General features: G+C 40.9%; 2 protein-coding genes across 3 annotated transcripts in view; both read right to left on the minus strand.

Moving 5' to 3' along the window:
- Window positions 1-7,647, minus strand: part of slc30a10 (solute carrier family 30 member 10) — an 11,118-nt gene extending 3,471 nt beyond the window's left edge. Inside the window, exons 1-2 of the mRNA XM_033026368.1 lie at window positions 7,151-7,647; window positions 4,342-4,413 (exon numbers count right to left, since the gene is read on the minus strand). Of these exons, the coding sequence (XP_032882259.1) occupies window positions 4,342-4,413; window positions 7,151-7,550 (472 nt within the window). The 5' untranslated portion in view covers window positions 7,551-7,647. The remainder of the gene's footprint in view (window positions 1-4,341; window positions 4,414-7,150) is intronic.
- Window positions 7,648-16,598: 8,951 nt separating this feature from the next.
- The window catches only part of eprs1 (glutamyl-prolyl-tRNA synthetase 1), a 58,669-nt gene continuing 57,621 nt past the window's right edge, over window positions 16,599-17,646 (minus strand). Inside the window, exon 33 of one of the 2 annotated variants that reach the window (XM_033025374.1) lies at window positions 16,599-16,958. In XM_033025374.1, coding sequence (XP_032881265.1) covers window positions 16,808-16,958 — 151 coding nt within the window. In that variant the 3' untranslated portion in view covers window positions 16,599-16,807. The remainder of the gene's footprint in view (window positions 16,959-17,646) is intronic. The other variant, XM_033025375.1, reaches the window with a different exon arrangement.

Genomic DNA, 17,646 nt, shown 5'->3' on the forward strand with positions numbered 1-17,646 from the left:
TGAAGCAGCCGGAGATAAAACTAACCAGGTGAATCGGTTAGTCCCCCTCCCCACCACCACCACCACCCCGGTCGCAAAGCTCCCTCGCAATTTCTCACTCTCAACTCTCACCCAATGTTGGCAGCCCTGATGTAACATCATGTAACTGGTGGCCTTGCTAGAGACTGACTTTGAGCCCCACCATCAGAGCCTGTGATCCCTTGCCTAGGATCGATGCTCCAACCGCGGCCTGCGGATTTCACCATCACGGAGCTCGCAGTTTCGGGTGGAGACAGATGTTGGGAAGTTCCAAAGTGCAGGTTCGACCAGCCCTGACCCGGGATCCGATCGCCCGGCGCGGGGAGCTGAGGTCCCCCCCCAATGCGGGAGCTTGATCGCCTCGACGAGGAGGGACCGACCGCCGGCTACAGGAGCCAAGATCGCCCCATCAATGGAAGGCTCGAGACCCCCGACCGCGGGACAACAAAGAAGGGAAGAGATTGAACTTTTTTTTTGCCTTCCATCACAGTGAGGAATGTGGAGGAGTCACTGTGGTGGGTGTTCATTTTAAAAATGTATTTGTGTGTCTTGTTACTTGTTATTGGTATGACTGTATGGAAAATCAATTTCCTAATATGTTGCAAAACACACTTGGCTAATAAAGTACTATGATTATTATTATGATTATGGTTATGACTTTGTGGGCTGAAGGGACTGTTCTTCTACTGCACTTTTCTATGTCCTAATACCAAATCAGTGACGGTTATTAATCTAAGCTGACTGGCTGTCCTTATATATAATCCAATAGGAGCTGGGAACGTTTTAAATGATAGTCATTTTGACGAATAAAATCAAAGAAAAGGGTAATCTATTTGACTCATTGTAGTTGGTTCCTCAACATTCCAAATCACCCAGTTTCATTTGGACTCACTCCAATGCTTTGATTGATACATTTTGCCTATATTGAACATATATTGATATATGAAGTAATTACTTTTAAAACAACTTTTAAACCCACCTTTCTGTCAGTTAAACTGAAAATCTTTTGCCCTCTACATATCTGTGTTTGAAGTAATATCATAGATCCACATCACTCTTTCAATAAATATTTTATACATGGCATTGAGATGCTCTGTTATGTAACTGTTCTCCAAACAAAGTAGTTTGCATATATTCAATATTATATGGCTGATCCATTTTTTATTCTTGTTGCTCCTCAAATCCCCAAATGTCAAATTTAAAGCATAGCATTATTGTCCTCTTGATCTATTGTTCATTTATCTTCAAAGAAAACATCCTTGCACACATGGCACCCTAGGGTGATATGCCTTCCCTTATTGAGGGGTGTCTCTACCGGACTCTGCCCATCAATGACCAGGAGTGGAAAGACCCGAGCCCGTGTTCCTGCCCACAGATGTTTTCGGATTAGTCCCTCAGCACTGTCTCCTGCAATCTGAAATGGGCCAGCCCGCGGAGAGTCCACTGTTACGGACCTATTTGGCGTGAACCATTACAAGGACCTTTGCATTCTTTTCCAGACTCTCTTTGCAAATCCTTCTCGAAACCTTCTTTGCAAATCCATAGCCAGACCAACTTTGCAAATACACACTCTGCAAAGAGGTGGGCAACTGTCTCCTCTCCATAGCAGCCATCCAGATGGCGGCATGACCAGATGGCAGGGTAATAAGATTCCGATGATACAGGGAGTATCTGACTGGATGAGCCCTTCTCATCGCCAGTCAAGCGAGGTCTTGGTTCTTGGTTCTTGGTGCAGTTCTGGTGATGAGGTATTTTGCCAGACAATGTGGGCAGTCTGCTCAGAGAACCACCCACAGGATCCAACCATTCCATGTCCTGCAGCATCTACAGGATGTTCCATACTGACCACTGCCCGATGGACTTGTGGTTAAAGATGTTGGTCATGTCCATTTAAACCTATCCTATTTATTTACCTGTCTAAATGTTACTTAAACATTGTGATAATACCTATCTCAACTACCTCCTCAAGGCAGCTCATTCCATACACCCACCACCCTTGTGTCAAAAAGTTCTCCCAGGTTCTCGATTTCCCTACTCTGTGCATTTACCCGATCTATTCCTCTCATAATTTGTACACCTCTATAAAGGTCACCCCTCAACTTCCTGCACTCCAAGGAATTGAGTCCCAGCCTGCACAACCTCTCCCTATAGCCCAGGCTCTTAAATTATGGCAATATCCTCATAAATCTTCTCTGCACCGTTTCCAACATCTTTCCTATAACATGGTGACCAGAACTGAACACCTTACTTTAAATGTGGCCTCACCAACATCTTATATAACTGCAACATGACCTCCCAACGTCTTTGCTTAATACTCTGATTGATGAAGGTTAATGTGCCAAAAGCCTTTTCGCTGCCTCAAAAAGGCTGGCAGTATCATCAAAGACCCACAACATCCTGGCCACACACTCATCTCCCTGCTACCTTCAGGTTGAAGGTACGAGTCTGAAGACTGCAACAACCAGGTTCAGGAATAGCTACTTCCCCACAGCCATCAGGCTATTAAACCTGGCTCGGACAAAACCTTAATTATTAATAACCAATTATCTGTTATTTGCACTTTATCAGTTTATTTATTCATGTGTGTATATATTTATATTATAGTATATGGACACATTGATCTGTTTTGTAGTAAATGCCTACTCTGTTCTGTGTGCTGAAGCAAAGCAAGAATGTCATTGGCCTATCAGGGACACATGACAATAAACTCACTTGAACTATCTACCTGTGATGTCACTTTAAAAAAACGATGTACCTGCACTCCCAGATCCCTCTGCTCTACAACACTCCCCAGAGCCCTGCCATTCACTGTGTAGATCCTGCCCTTGTTGGACTTCCCAAAACACCCCACATTTCTCTGTATTAAATTCCATCAACCATTCATCAACCCACCTGCCCAAACAATCAAGAGCCTGCTGCAAATTTTGACAACCATCTTCATTATCTACAATACCATCCACTTTAGTGTAATCTGCAAACTTGTTTCCAGATTTGGTTCCGTTACCTAAAATCGTATAGAGTAGCATTGTAGGCAGTGCGAAGGGGAATGACGGGTGGTCTTATTCAAACCTATAGAATCCTAACTGGGCTAACTGGACCGAGATGTTGAGATGAGAGTCATGAACATGGGAAAGAATTACAAAAATGGTAACAACTATTTAAAGCTGAGGAGTGTAGAAATGCCTTCTGTCAGAATAGGATGGAATAGGCATTTATTTTTAGATAGTCCACTCTCCTGTTGTTCAGGAATCCCAATGGTTCACATGTGATTCATTTGCTCTGCTTACCACTTAACATTTAGTCTCATTGGACACCATTTTCATTCTTCTTAAAATATAATGGGACCTTTCCTGTGCTCCTTTTAAATTCCTCAGGGCCTCAGTCCCCATTTCCCATGCTCGTTTTCAGCACAATGGGACCCTGCTTCTCACAACCCTTTTAAATTCACCGGGGCCAAGAATCCAGTATTCCCTTTAAAGTCATCAGGTTCACCAAAATAATTATTATACTATATTTAACATCTAAAAAGATGACTAAAGACTCTATTAGTTTGTAAAAGACGTGATATTCAATAATCTAGAAAATCCATCATTATTACACCACCAAAGTCTGAAGCATACCAGATTATCATGTTTCGCAGTACTCTGTAAAACATCGCTAAATTTTGGACTAATATTGGCTTAGTTTAAGGGAGTAGTGGTAAAGGTGGTGGACTTTATGGCAGTGGTGTGCAACTCCTGCACAATATGGCACATCAGCAATATTTCCAATATCCCTGTTTTTTATTGATGAGTTTCAACAAATCTAATTCTTATTAAAAAAACATAATATTTTTCTCCCTCACAGCTGCTGCCTGACCAGTTGTATTTCCAGCATTTGTCATTTCTGTTGCAGACTTCAGACCTTTGTTCGCTAAATTTGAGGCTTTTATTTCAATATTGACCACTTAACAAGTGACAGTGGTTATTTCCTCAGAAACTCCAATTCAAACCCAATATTTTCTAATAATGATTTGCTTTTAAGTCCACTACCTTTCAAAACAAAATTAAAGATGCTGTTCCACATATCTAATGTTATACCTTAAAACTACTTGAGAAATGAAGATATTGTTCGTAATTCATTAAATCTTGAGTAAAGTTTTTTTTTAGTGGGATAATTAGCTGTACAGCGGATATATAAGCGTGACCATAGAGTAATTTGTTTCCTTAAACTGTGTACTGATAAATATTTGAGTAAAGATATAAGATGGTATGTTTACTGACAAATGCAGCCACCATCAGAGTGGCTATGAAGTTATAATATATTTTTATTCCATGGTATTACCTTGAATATTTAAGTTCGAAACATTTGTATTCCTGTTCCCTGATTGGTCTCTTGTGTCATTTCCCAAGCTGCCTAAAATTTGAAAAAAAACAGAAATGAATATTTAGATGTCTTCTTTGGAAATAAGATGAAACTAAAGGCAAATTGGTCAACAGGAGTAAAAAAGCACCATAAGAAACATACAAAATAAAGCAGGTGCCATCCTATTATGGTTATGTTCAAGCACAATTAACATTAAACATTAAGAAATGCAAACATTCCAATTGGTGGTGATTTACACATGTAAGTACAAATTGTGTTTTAAATTGCCAAGGGCTTTAATACTGATATGAATCATTTGGAATATGAGCTGCTGTTTCTCCAGACCTAGAATTGGAGAATTCAATGTTCATACTTTTAGGCTGTAAGCTACAGTATCTGCAGGAACAGCACCTCATATTCCATTTGTCAAGTCGATAGAACAGGACAAGTTGGAGGATTCAGATCCTCCAGATAACACATGGTATGAACATTGAACGCTCCAATTTTAGGTAATTAACCTACAAACAACCTCTCACCCCAATTTATTTTCCCATTTCGTGCCTCTTAAGTCCTTGTCTCACATCTTCTGTCTTTTTATCTCTAGCCTTTGTCCAACCGTCTGCCAATTAACCCCCCCCCCCTCCACTGTATCCACCTATCACTCGACAGGCTTTGTCCTCCTCCCCCCCACCCCCACCCTCCCAACTTTCTCTCCCCTACTAAAGTACATCTGATGAAGGATTCCAATCAGAAAGGTGTAGAAAGAAACTGCGGATACTGGTATATACCGAAGATAGGCACAAAGTGCTGGAGTAACTCAATGGGTCAGGCCACATCTCTGGAGAAAAGGAACAAGTGATGTTTCAGGTCGAGACCCTTCTTCAGGCTGAGAGTCAGAGGAGGAAACTAGAGGTATGAAAAGGTACAGAATAGATCAAAGCTCGCACCAATGACACAGGAAAGGCAGAGCCCACAATGGTTCATTGTTGACTGTGGAAAAGGTGATAACAAAGAGAAAAAACGATGGAACTAGCAATGTGAGATGGAGAGAGGGGGGATGCAAGGGTTACTTAAAATTAAAGAAATTAATATTCATACTGCAGGGTTGTAAGGTGCCCAAGTAAAATGTGTGCTGTTCCTCCAATTCATGCGCAGTCTCACTCTGTCAGTGGAGGATGAGTTAAAATGTTTGGCAATCATGAGATTGAGTAGGCCAAGGCGGACTGAGGATTGGTGTTCAGCGAAACGATCGCCGTGTCTGTGCTTGGTCCCGCCATACCGAGAATAACAGATGTACAGTAGATGAGGTTGGAGGAGGCGCAAGTGAACCTCTGCCTCACCTGAAAGGACTGTCGGAGTCCTTGGATGGAGTCAAGGGAGAGGGTATAGGGACAGGTGTTGCATCTCTTGCGAACGTACCCGGGGGAGGAGGTGGTTTCGGTGGGAAGAGACGAGTGAACCAGGGAGTTGTGGAGGGAATGGTCTCTGTGGAAAGGGGTGGAGATGGGAAGATATGACTAGTGGTGGTATCCGGTTGAAGGTGGCAAAAATGTCGGAGGTGATGATCCTTTTTCTCCACAGATGCAGCCTGACCAGTTGGGTTACTCCAGCACCTTCCCGACCAGAAATGTCTTCAATCATGTTCTCCAGCGATGCTACCTGACCCACTGTTGTCACTCCAGCACTCGCTGTCTTTGTTTATTTATTAACTATCTACTTTGAGTAGGTATGTTGCAAAACTTACCTTCAGCGGCGCTGCAGTTCTGTCACTGCCCGTGTGCGCGACTTTGGCGCCTTTGAGAGGGGGGCGGGTTTAAAATGCCGTTTCCTCCAGGCTGTTTAAATCGATGTTCATCAGTCTGTTTAATTGCTCAAGAAAAATCGCTGCGACTGCCGTTCTCTGCACTTATTTTTAAGCTAAGTTAGATAATTTAATTGTTATAGTAAATTAAAAATCCTCTTCTAAAGCCGTGAATGCCGACAACGGAACGGATCTCATGTAGGGGACAAGGCAATGTAGGCTGTTTATTTTTACATTAAAAAGTGCTTCTTAAGTTCCCTTTAATCAAAATTTTAAGTTGCGAGAAGGTGACTTGGGGCCCCTCCGAACCGGCAGTACTTTTCCTGCCGATATGGGCTTCAAATCCACTGCAACCGCAACATTCCAAATGATCGCGTTCCAGAAAAACCCACTCGCAAGATGATTTTAATGGCCATTAATTTGCAGATATTAAACACTAAATTCCTTCCATTTGGCCTATAAATCCATGACAATGAGATTTAAAAATCATGTTATATTGTGAATTCTTGTGTGTATGTTATTTGGACACAGGCTATTTTAAAATGTTGATCTTTTCTTAAGAAATGGATAGATGTTTAGATCTAGTAATTAAATTATGTAATTAGCTACAATTAGGTAACTAACTAATTATATGCTTTAATTTCAGGTCATCCAAGTAAGATTGTTTCATATTTGTTTCAGAATGCTTCAATCTGTAATAACTGAAAATTTCTTTCAGTTTTCTTAATTTTTAATAAAGTTATGGGCTTTTGACTGTCTTCGATCACAGCTTTTGTGTTAAGTCAATGGAAAAGCAATAGGGAACAAGATTTCCGAGTTTGAAAATGGCCATAACTTTTTTAATACTGAAGATATGAAAGTGAATTAGGTGTCAAATTAAACTTATTTTTATGCTTTATCTGATGGGATAAATTGCAGACTTGATTTTTAAAATCTCAAAATGTTGTAACATTCCTACTTTGAGCCCTCATGCAGGACCCCAATCACCTGCTCGCATGCATCTGCCTCTCTTGGAGCAACAGTCTTGGAAGAGGATCAGTCCAACAACGTTCACGCCCAGCCCGAGAGCTCCGACGATCAGCACCAGGACAACATCCTCCAACTTGCTCAATTCTAAAAGACGAGACATCGCCTGGGTGAAGATGCCGAAAGTTAGCGCACAGAGGATGACGGCGTTGAGCAGAGCTCCCAAAACCCCTGCCCTCTTCTGGAGCTTGGACACATAGGCCGCCGCCAACGCGATGCTCAGAGAGATAACATCAGACAGCATGCTGAAGGAGTCCGAGATGAGAGCGATAGACTTGCTCATGTACCCTGTCACCAGCTCCACAAGGAAGAAGCCGCCTGTTAACACCAGCATGAGGATCAAGCGGCAGTTCTTACACATGGCGGTGATTACAAGTGGGTGTCAGAGCACCGGCTTCGATCGGTGAGTCCAATGTGTCTTGGCCATTGCTTGTGTTCTATCAGCTACTTTGTATTCCAATACGTCCAGTCGTAAGCCAAAGCCAGTTGAAACTGTGATGCGTGGGTTGGGGGGGGGAGATCCACCTGAAATATTATTCCTCCAAACCAGAACACATTGTGTTACATTACATCTTCACCGATCCATTGATGCGTCACAGGTCAAACCCGCTTGAAATTGTGGCGTGTGGGGAAATCCAGCTGAAACATTCCAAGGGACACTTCACTAAATATTATCAAACAGACCTCTCAAAGCCAGGACACGCTTCCTGGTAGATAGCACGCGTGTGGCTTATTTTGGAGCGGATGGCCTTTTCTCAAACTGTTACACTTTTTCCTCCGAATTTTTATTTTGGCAAGACACATTTTTTTAAGTTCTGCTACGATCCCAAGTCCTTTACCTCTAAAATAACATTGTATTTGATAACATTCAGTAAAGTACCGATTGGAATGTTTTGCTACGGTAAAGTTATACTCCACGTCTGCGGGTTGTACTGTACATGATTCTTTGGAAAGCAAATATTACATCTACAACTTGCGCCTTCTTTTCCACCCATTCCTTCTCTCCAATGATGCTGCCTGTCCCGCTGAGTTGCCCCAGCATTTTGTGTCTATCTTCGGTGTAAACCAGCATCTGTAGTTCCTTCCGACATGTTCGTTTTTACAGATGCCCTGAATGGAACAAATTGCACCAGATCAACAAATATCACGCAGTAACAGTTTTGACCACTGGAGATCGCATGAGATGTCCAGCACTTTCAACGGAATCTTGACCGAATAGCTAGCAGGATGACTACCCTTTTAAAATAATAATAATAATACAGGATACCTGTCTGCAATGGGCTGATTATCAACTGATTATCAAACTGAAGAAGGGTCTCGACCCGATACGTCACCTAATCCATATTTGCAGACATGCTGTCTGACCCAGTCTATGTTACCAGCTTTTTGCGTCTATCTTCGGTTTAAACCAGCATCTGTAGTTTCTTCCTACACATGTTATTTCCTGGTTTTGAGTTAGCGGTAGCCCATACATTGGCAAAGAGTCTCCTTGTGTTCTGATCGACATCCCTGATGGGCATGCCAAGGAAATGCCTACTTTGTTTCCAGAAAGGATAAATCGGATGCAATTAAAGCGGCAAGAATGATTAAAGATTACTTTAAATGTATAGACTATTAACATTTATTTTTTAGCCCAATCGATGTTCCAGTGTGGACATTTGTAATTTGCCCACAACTCGGCCTCCTCCAGTGGTATTCAGCATGGTCCATGGCAGTTTGCAGCCAATTGCACATCCATGTGATAGCAAGAAATACCAAAGGCACTGTAAACAGCAAAGGTTAAGTGGCCAGCCAACGTTCTGACAATAGGATTGAAGATTTTTGCCCCAGTACTTTCCACACCCAGCTGTTCCAGTGCAACTACAACACTGACAATGTAGAAGATTGCTCGGGTATGTTCTGTCCACAAGAAGCAGGACAAATTCAACCCTTCCAATTACTGTCGTAATATTCGAATGTTTAGTTTCGAGATACAGTGCAGAAACTTCAGTCCACCAAATCCACCCCTACCAGCAATTCCCGTACACTATCACACACACACACACAATCTGCGAACCTGTATGTCGTTGGAATGTGGGAGGAAACTGGAGCCCCATGAAAAAACTCACACAAGGTCACGGATAGAATGTGTAAACTCCATACAGGCAGCACCGTGGTCTGGATCGAACCCGGGTCTCTGGCACTGTAAGGCAGCAACTCTACTGCTGCACCACTGGGTCACCCTAATAAAATATTACTAGTTTAGTTCAGAGATGCTGTGTGGAAACAGGCCCTTCAGCCCATCGAGTCCGCGGCAACCAGCGATCCCCCATACATCAGCACTATCCTATTCACTAGAGATAATGTACAATCTTTAATCTTATACTCTCGATCATCATCAAAGTGATGGAAGAGATTGGCAATAACCTTATCAAGCAGCATTTGCTTACTAACAGCCTTCTCATAGAACCTCATTCTGGGTTCTGCCAAAGTTACTCAGCCTCTGAGCTCATTATGACCTTTTTCCAAACGTGGACAAAAGAGTTGGACCAGAGTTCCCTTGACATTGTGGCAGTATTTGATCAAGTATGACATCAAGGAGCCCTAGCTAAACTGGAGTCAATTGGTAGGCAAACAGCTAGAGTAAAGGGCAGAAATAAAAGCAAACGATATGAGACAGACTGATGAAAGAGTTGCAGATTGTAAAGCCAGAGGAAATAATATAGGAGGAAGGGGAGGTGGAGGGGGGGGGGGAGATGAGATGAGAAAATGTGTCAGTTTCTGATGATCAGCAGTGCACACACATTTCACTTTTACTTGGAGACAAGAAACTGCAGATGCCGGTACCTTGACCAAAACAATCGCTGGAGGAACTCAACGAGCTGGCAGCATCTGTGGAGGGAAATGGACAGATGCATTTTGAGTTGGGACCCTTCTTCAGACTTTTTTTAATTTCACAATTATTTCCTGTGAAAAGATCAATGATGATAATGTGGGAAATGTGGAAATTAATTTCAAGCAGTGCCGTGTTTCAAAATAATGATTTTTAAATGAGTTAAAATGGAAAAAAAGCTGTCATTAGTTTGTAAAGGATGTGAGCCCAGTATTTTTTCCTCGTGTTTCCTTGCCTTTGTGGTGTGAGAGAGAGATGATCAAAACTGTCAAGGGGACAATTACTTTAATAACCAGCAGCTGAAACAAAGTGACGGACACATATTGAAACAACAAATTGTTCGGAAAGTTTTGCCACGTGCAGTTATATTCCGATAATCCACTATCTGATGTTTAAGAAATACTGATGTTGCAGCACATGGCCCAGTAGCTGATGTTTACAGCACTCTCTTTCAACTCACCTGGGCACTGGTTCCCACATGCCAATTCAATTCATCAGGGCATCTGTTCCTGCGCTCTCTTAACTTACTGGGTTGCCCTGAATAATGTTACAATGCTGTGTGGTATCGAAGATTAGTTAATTAAAACCATGTTAGTGTGTTAAGAGGAATAACATCCAATTGTCTAGAATATCTGTCAGCCCAGCACCATCAAAGACCTGAGCGTATTGGATTATGTGTTTTACTGTCTATGGAGGAAAGGCACCTGAAATTGTTAAATTCAATATCAAAACCTGACGTTCGCATTGAGTAGCGTTGTTACAAAACCTACCATCAGTGGCGCTCCAGTTCTGCCTGCTGCCTGTCCGTGCGATTCCGGAGGCTCTGGGGGGTAGAAGATTGCAACCTTCACGTGGTCCGCCCTGTTTCGTCTAATGCAATCAACTCAACGTGCACAAACGGAAGATCAAATAGAACAAGTTGTCCAACAACTTTAGGCTGTGCACGCCACACGAAAGAAGAAGGGGGAGGGGGGGATTAAAATGCAGGTGCGTATTGGTTGTTGGAGAGGGATTTCCGCTAGCTGCTAGCTGATGAAGAAAAATTGTTCACGCTTCCATTCCCGGTTTAAAAAAAAAGATTTGCTGGACGATTGCACCGCTGGATTGAAGCTAAACGTGACTTTTAACGCCTTCAACATCATGGATCGCAATTGCAGGACAAAACAAAAGGTATGTCATTTATTTAACATATTATCTTGCTTTTTGGCGTGTCTTCATTTTAATCTTATGATGCAGAAAATGTTATTTAGGCCCCAATACGAATCGGCCGTGTCTTGCCTGCTGATAGAGGCTTAAATCATGGCAGTGGCCACATTCCAATCGATCACAATCCAGAAACATTCACTCTCAAGATAATCAAATCCATTATTTTTTGCACAATCATGTCATAAGAACATCTAAATCAAATATATTTTGTGTTATTATCTATCCCTGATCAATATTTTCATACTAACTATCCACAGTACAGTTTTAGTCAGATGCATTGTGCAAAAAATAATGATTTTGATTATCTTGAGAGTGGATATTTCTGGATTAATTTATGGGAATTAAACATTAAATTTCTTCCATTTGGCATACAAATTCACGACAAAATGAGATTTAAAAATCATGTTATATTGTGAATTCTTGTGTGAATGGGATCAGTTTGTTATTTGTTATTAGGATACTTAGGCTGTTTAAAAATTTCAGCCTTTTCTTAAGAAATGGATAGATGTTTAGATCTAGTAATTGAATTTAGATTAATTTAATTGATTAGATGAATTTAATTGATTTGATGAAACTGATGAATATGATTTTTTTGTTGGGTATTTACTATTTGTTTTAGCTTTTAACTTTATCATTTCTACCTTTTTTTCTAAAACTGCAAATAATAAGTTGTTTCTGTTAATGCTGTTCAGTGTTTTTTTTCTTCTTTACATTTTAAACAGATGTCTCAGAAGAAGAAATACAAAATTGTCAATCCAAATGCCCAGCAAAAGAGACTGATTTAGACATCATTCGCAGAGATTATCCAGATTTGGACTACTCCAAATGTGATGATCTACAGGACATTCTTAATGGGAAAGTAGTGGGCAGAAAGGCATGTCATGCGTGGCTTGAAGAGCAAAAACTTGTAGTTTAAAATGCCAAAATCGAAAAGTTGAGGAAAAACAAGGCGTACAGAGTTGCTTATTGTTTACAATCAGAGGAGTATGATGATGTTACTGATTATGATATGCCAATGTACCAGCTAGCAACTGATCTTCTCCATAAAGACTTGGTCTTTTGCTAGAAATTGTAATTTCTTTACCTAAGATATGAGAGTGAATTAGGTATCAAATTAAAGTTTATGCTTTATCTGAAGGGATAAATTACAGGCTTGATTTTTAAAATCTCAAAATGTTGTAACATTCCTACATTGAGCCCTGCTGGAAATTGATTTGCTGCTGCTCAAGCATATAATAATGGAGCAATCTAAGAGACTGAAGATAGAGTGGTCAGAGTGGGAGTGGGTTGCAGAATTGAAGCGATGGTTGACTGGAAGCTCAGGATTGCCCCTGTAGTCCAAAATAGAAGTGATCTGCAAAGCAGTCACTCATCCACATTGATAAAGGAATAAAACTAAAAATTAGAGTTTGTTCATCTAAGACGATGTGGACGTCAAGAATCCTGCCTGAAAGATGGAGGTAAAAATCCACATATGTCAGCATAGACATCAAAACCAGAAAATCAATCAGGTTGTACACTTACTTGATCATAATGCTGAACCACATGCTAAATTATTTGTTCCCTGGCTATGTTTTCAAGCAATATAGCTACTATTCCTCCTTCCCAAGTACTTTCCCGCAACCTATCAACTGCTTCCCATTTTTTAGTTTCATATGTTTTGTTAAATTCTTTCAGCAAGAACATTGTCTTAGGTTTTTATTTTGGGTTTTTGTTTTAGGTTTTTATTAAATAGATAAAACAACTTGCAGTACATTAAAGCATATAGTTTAATTCTTCCAATGAGTGGAGTATTATAACATAGCATAAATAGAGATGCGATCCTGATGTTATTTTTAACTCATTTATCGTAACTCACTTGTAAGTCTGTACGCTTTTCCGCAATGTTTACTCCAGATGTTTACCTGTTCAATCCACTTCCATTAATGGCTCCGGTATGAAAAAAATGTGAAACAACCAGTTTCTCTGATTGGAGCTTTGATTCTGGCTGCAAAGTTGGATTGAACTTTTGCTTTGTCTTGTTTATAGTGTAAGCGAGGGGGAGAAGGGAGGGAGTGAACCGGATCCAATGAAGATTTCCAAAGATGAGATGGTCTTCCTCTAGCCCCTTGCACTTCTCATTAGATGAATGGAGAAAAAGTCCTCGAGATCAACTGTGCCCCTGGCCAACAAACCACTCATGCCTTTTAATATAAAGGGTATACTCAACACTTTCAGTGAAGAGATTTTGCTCTGTGTGGGATGAACCATCTCCTGACAGCGGCTGACAAGTGCACTGATTCGGCCCCTGCCCGGCTTGGCTTGGTATCCTGTCCCAAACCTTGCCTGTGTGCACCTTGGTAAAACTCACCAGCAAGACTTTTAAAGAGCTGGAAGTTAGTGTTGCAAGCGACAGAGGGTAGGTCAAATGCAAAACCTTCACATTTGACACCCTTACTAATCAAATTTACCAGTAAATGACTTTATGCTATTGCATTCTGCAGTTTCTTTATTATTTAGTTTTGGAAAAACAAGGCTCCGAAAGAAAAGAATGCTATAGAGAAGCAGCACTATGTGGGGGTAGTGCTAAGCAAGGTATACCTATATTTATAAATTTCCATTATCACTTTTAAACTGTATCATACGAGGCTATATTTTTGAAGATCATTTTACAGAACATGGAATCATATTGTTACTATTGCCAATCATGGACAATTGCTATTTTCATTTTAAACCGAAGATAGACACAAAATGATGTAGTTACTTAACGGGGCAGGCAGTATCTCTAGGGAAGGAATTGTGACGTTTCGGGTTGAGACCGTTCTTCAGACTAGTTAGGGAAAAGGGAAACGAGAGATATAGACAATGATTATAGAGAGATAAAGAACAATGAATGAAAGATATGCAAAAAAGTAACAATGCTAAAGGAAACAGGCCACTGTTAGCTGTTTGCTGAGTGACGTGAAGCTGGTGCGACTTGGGTGGGGAGGGATAGAGTGAGAGAGGGAATGCTTGGACTACTTGAAGTTAGAGAAATCAAAACTCATACTAATGGACTGTAAGCTGCACAAGCAAAATATGAGATGTTGTTCCTCCAATTTGTGTATAGCCTCACCGGTGGGTGCTGTGAGGGGTCGGCCGGGCAGTCAGCCAGCCGGTGGGTGCTGTGAGGGGTCAGTCGGCTGGCCTGTGGGTGGTGAGGGGGTCGGTCAGGCAGTCGGCCGGCCGGTGTTGCAGCGAGCGAGCCGACTGACGGAGCTATGGGGGTGCTGAAGGCAGCCCGGGTGGCGTGCAGGGCAGTGCTGCTCCCCACCATGTTGACATTTGGTATAATCGTGGCATCGGGTGAGCTGCTGCTGATGATCCAGAAGGTCATGCTGGCCGGAGTGGATGCGCTGAGCGGATATGTACGGAGCCCGCAGCCGGTCCCAAAGCGTCTCCAGCTCCAGCCGTTGGCAGCTCTGCAAAGGGGGTGAGTTAGGGTTAGGTATTCTCCTCTCAATGGAAGATGCCTTAGCCTTTCCCCAGCCTGGCACTGCCCCAGGCCCACTATGGCCGTGACCCCTACTCTGCACACTGGCAGTCAGTGGGGTTCAGTAAATGGGGGAATGCACAGGATCTGCCCTCACCCATTAATTAGGCGGGTTCAGGAGCCGGTGAAACCCAGGACCTCTGCGGCAGTCTCACTCAACATATACCTCTAGTCAGACTCACAATTATATTAATTATATTATATTTAAATAATATAATTATATATAACTCCAGTTATATTATATGGTATAATATTATATGGAGTTATATTATATGGTATAATAATTATATGGTAATTATTATATGGTATAATAATTATTGGTTTAAATAGACCGCAGCACGGAATTAGGCTCCCCATAGAGTAATATGAGCATTGAACACTAGATGGCGCTTACTTTTTCGATCTAATTTTCTAATTAGCTTAGTGTGCAACTTTTGGCACTGACAAGTTATCAATTCCTTCTCAATTATATTTTATCTAAATCTGTGCCAAATATCAAGTAGATACCAGACATGGGTCACAAAAATTAAATTCTAGACGCATTTTCGATGCTCCGCCCACGGCCTAATAGCAGAATTAAGCCATTTGACCCATTGACTGTTCTGCTATTAGATTATGGCTAATGTATTTTCCCCTCTCGACCTGCTTTCTCTCTGTAATCTTTGATGCACTTACTAATCAAGAACTGCACTTTATTTTGCATTCAGTTTTGAGAAGGATGTCATTAAGCTGGTAAGAGTGTAAAGATGATTTACAAAAATGTTGCCAGGATGTGAAGGCCTAAGTTTAGGGTGAAGTTGGGTAGCCTGGGCCTTTATTCCTTAGAGTTTAGAAGTTTAAGATGTGTATAAAATCACGAGAAGCATAAACAAGGTGAATACCGTCTTTTCCCCAGGGCAGGGCAATCAAAAACTAGATTAAATAGGTTTAAGATGAGAGGGTTAAAATAAAAGTGTTAACTTTTTCAGAGGGTAGTTAAAAGGAACGCGCTGCCAGAGGAGATAGTTTGAGGCAGTAACTACAACGGCATTTAAAAGGCACTTGGACAGGAACATGGATAAGAAAGGGTCAGAGCAATATGGGCAAATGGGACAGCTAATACGCGGAATCTTGATCGGGATAAACGAGTTGGGCTGAAGGGCCTGTTCCTGTGTTGTATGACTGACTATCAGATGAGATTAGAAGGGAATCAACTGAGAGCATTTAACTAAGCAGTGTTGGAGAATGGTTTGAGGAGAATGGTGTATTTGTGTAAGAGTATAGTTGAGAAGGAACGGATGGGATTGTTTTCCCTTTATTTAAATCACACTGTATGGGTTTTTGATAATTGTTTCAGAACTGAAGTATTACTTGAACCTTAATTTTGAAGTTTCAATATTTCAAGAAAAATAAGCACAAAATTTGATACAATGGCGGATTCAAGAACTCTGGATAGAAAAAAGATTAGAAATACACATGGCAATTTCCAATTATTTAAAATTCATGATTTTTTCTTATTTAGATTTGAGAAATGTTTGGACGATAACCAAGGAGAAAGAACCGTTCACATTGTCAACTTACAATCCAGAAGGAAAAATGTAATGTGTTCGAACTTTAAGGGGCTGGGCCACTTACAATAATTTTAAAATCTTGAACATTAAAACCAAGTATAAGGGAATAGCCTCATTTTGTAATATGATTGATATAATAGTATGGGTAATTAATCCTATTTAGAAATGTATTTTTCTCCATTTGTTTTTATTATAAGTAAAAGATTTGGAAATATTTTTCCTATTTTGATACCAAAACACTACACTGTTTAAATCAAACAAAAACACGAATGTATTCATTAAACGTTTACTAATGTTAAGTAGGGTATCTGTTCTGGATTTATTTTTGACAATCATTAGCTCTCAAGGTTTTGTCCTTGTTATTCATAGTTAATTTCTTATAACTAGATAAAAATACACAAAGATGAAAGCAACTGGTAATTAGTCTTATAAAAACATTTATAGACAAAGACATGATTTTCCCAATATTCACATCTTCATTAGTAACTACGCCCAAAAAGTACATAATGTTGAGCAGGCTCTTTGCCACTGATGCACATGGCTCCATGCTGTAATTCACGAAGAGGTTTGAAAGGGATACACAGGCTCTTGGCTCCCATGGATGGTGCTCCAGGCTCAATATCCTGATCCCTGCAACACACACACACAAAAAACTATTATTTTTCCAAGAATGGCATAGTGGCAAAGTGAACAATAGCCAAATAATTTGAAATAACAAATTACCCGTTTGTCCGATACAATGGATATTTGTAAAAAAGAGGCTGACAAAATTACTTTGATTTTACTTGCAAGAAGTTAACAAAAGGGTGATGAAGGCAAGGACACAGACAATGTATATACGGACTTCAGCAAGACCTTTGACAAGGTTCCGCATGGTAGGCTGATCTGGAAGGTTAGCTTACATAGCTCCAGGGTGAGCTAGTTGCCTGGAAACAGAGTTGGCTTCGGGAATGACAGAGGGTGGTGGTAAATGGTTGTTTTTTTTAGACTGGAGTTCCCTGAAAGTACTGTCCTGGGTAGATAGGGTGGTAAAGGCTGCTTTTGGTACATTGGCCTTAATTAGTCAAGTGTATTGAGCAACTTTGTTATAGTCGTCAGAACGTTGGTGAGACCGCATTTGGAGTATTACGTTCAGTTTAGTTTAGTCAACCTGCTTTGAGGGATGTCAGTCATAGCCCTTCAGCCCAACTTGCCATGCTAACCAAGATGCCCCATTGACACAAGCCCACCTACTTGCATTTGCTCCATATCCTTCAAACATTTCCTATCCATATACAAGTATGTTACATGACAGCACAAAGGCATGACAGCTAACGTG

The sequence above is a fragment of the Amblyraja radiata genome, chromosome 8, assembly GCF_010909765.2.
Source record: "Amblyraja radiata isolate CabotCenter1 chromosome 8, sAmbRad1.1.pri, whole genome shotgun sequence".
NCBI classification, from domain to species: Eukaryota; Metazoa; Chordata; class Chondrichthyes; order Rajiformes; family Rajidae; genus Amblyraja; species Amblyraja radiata.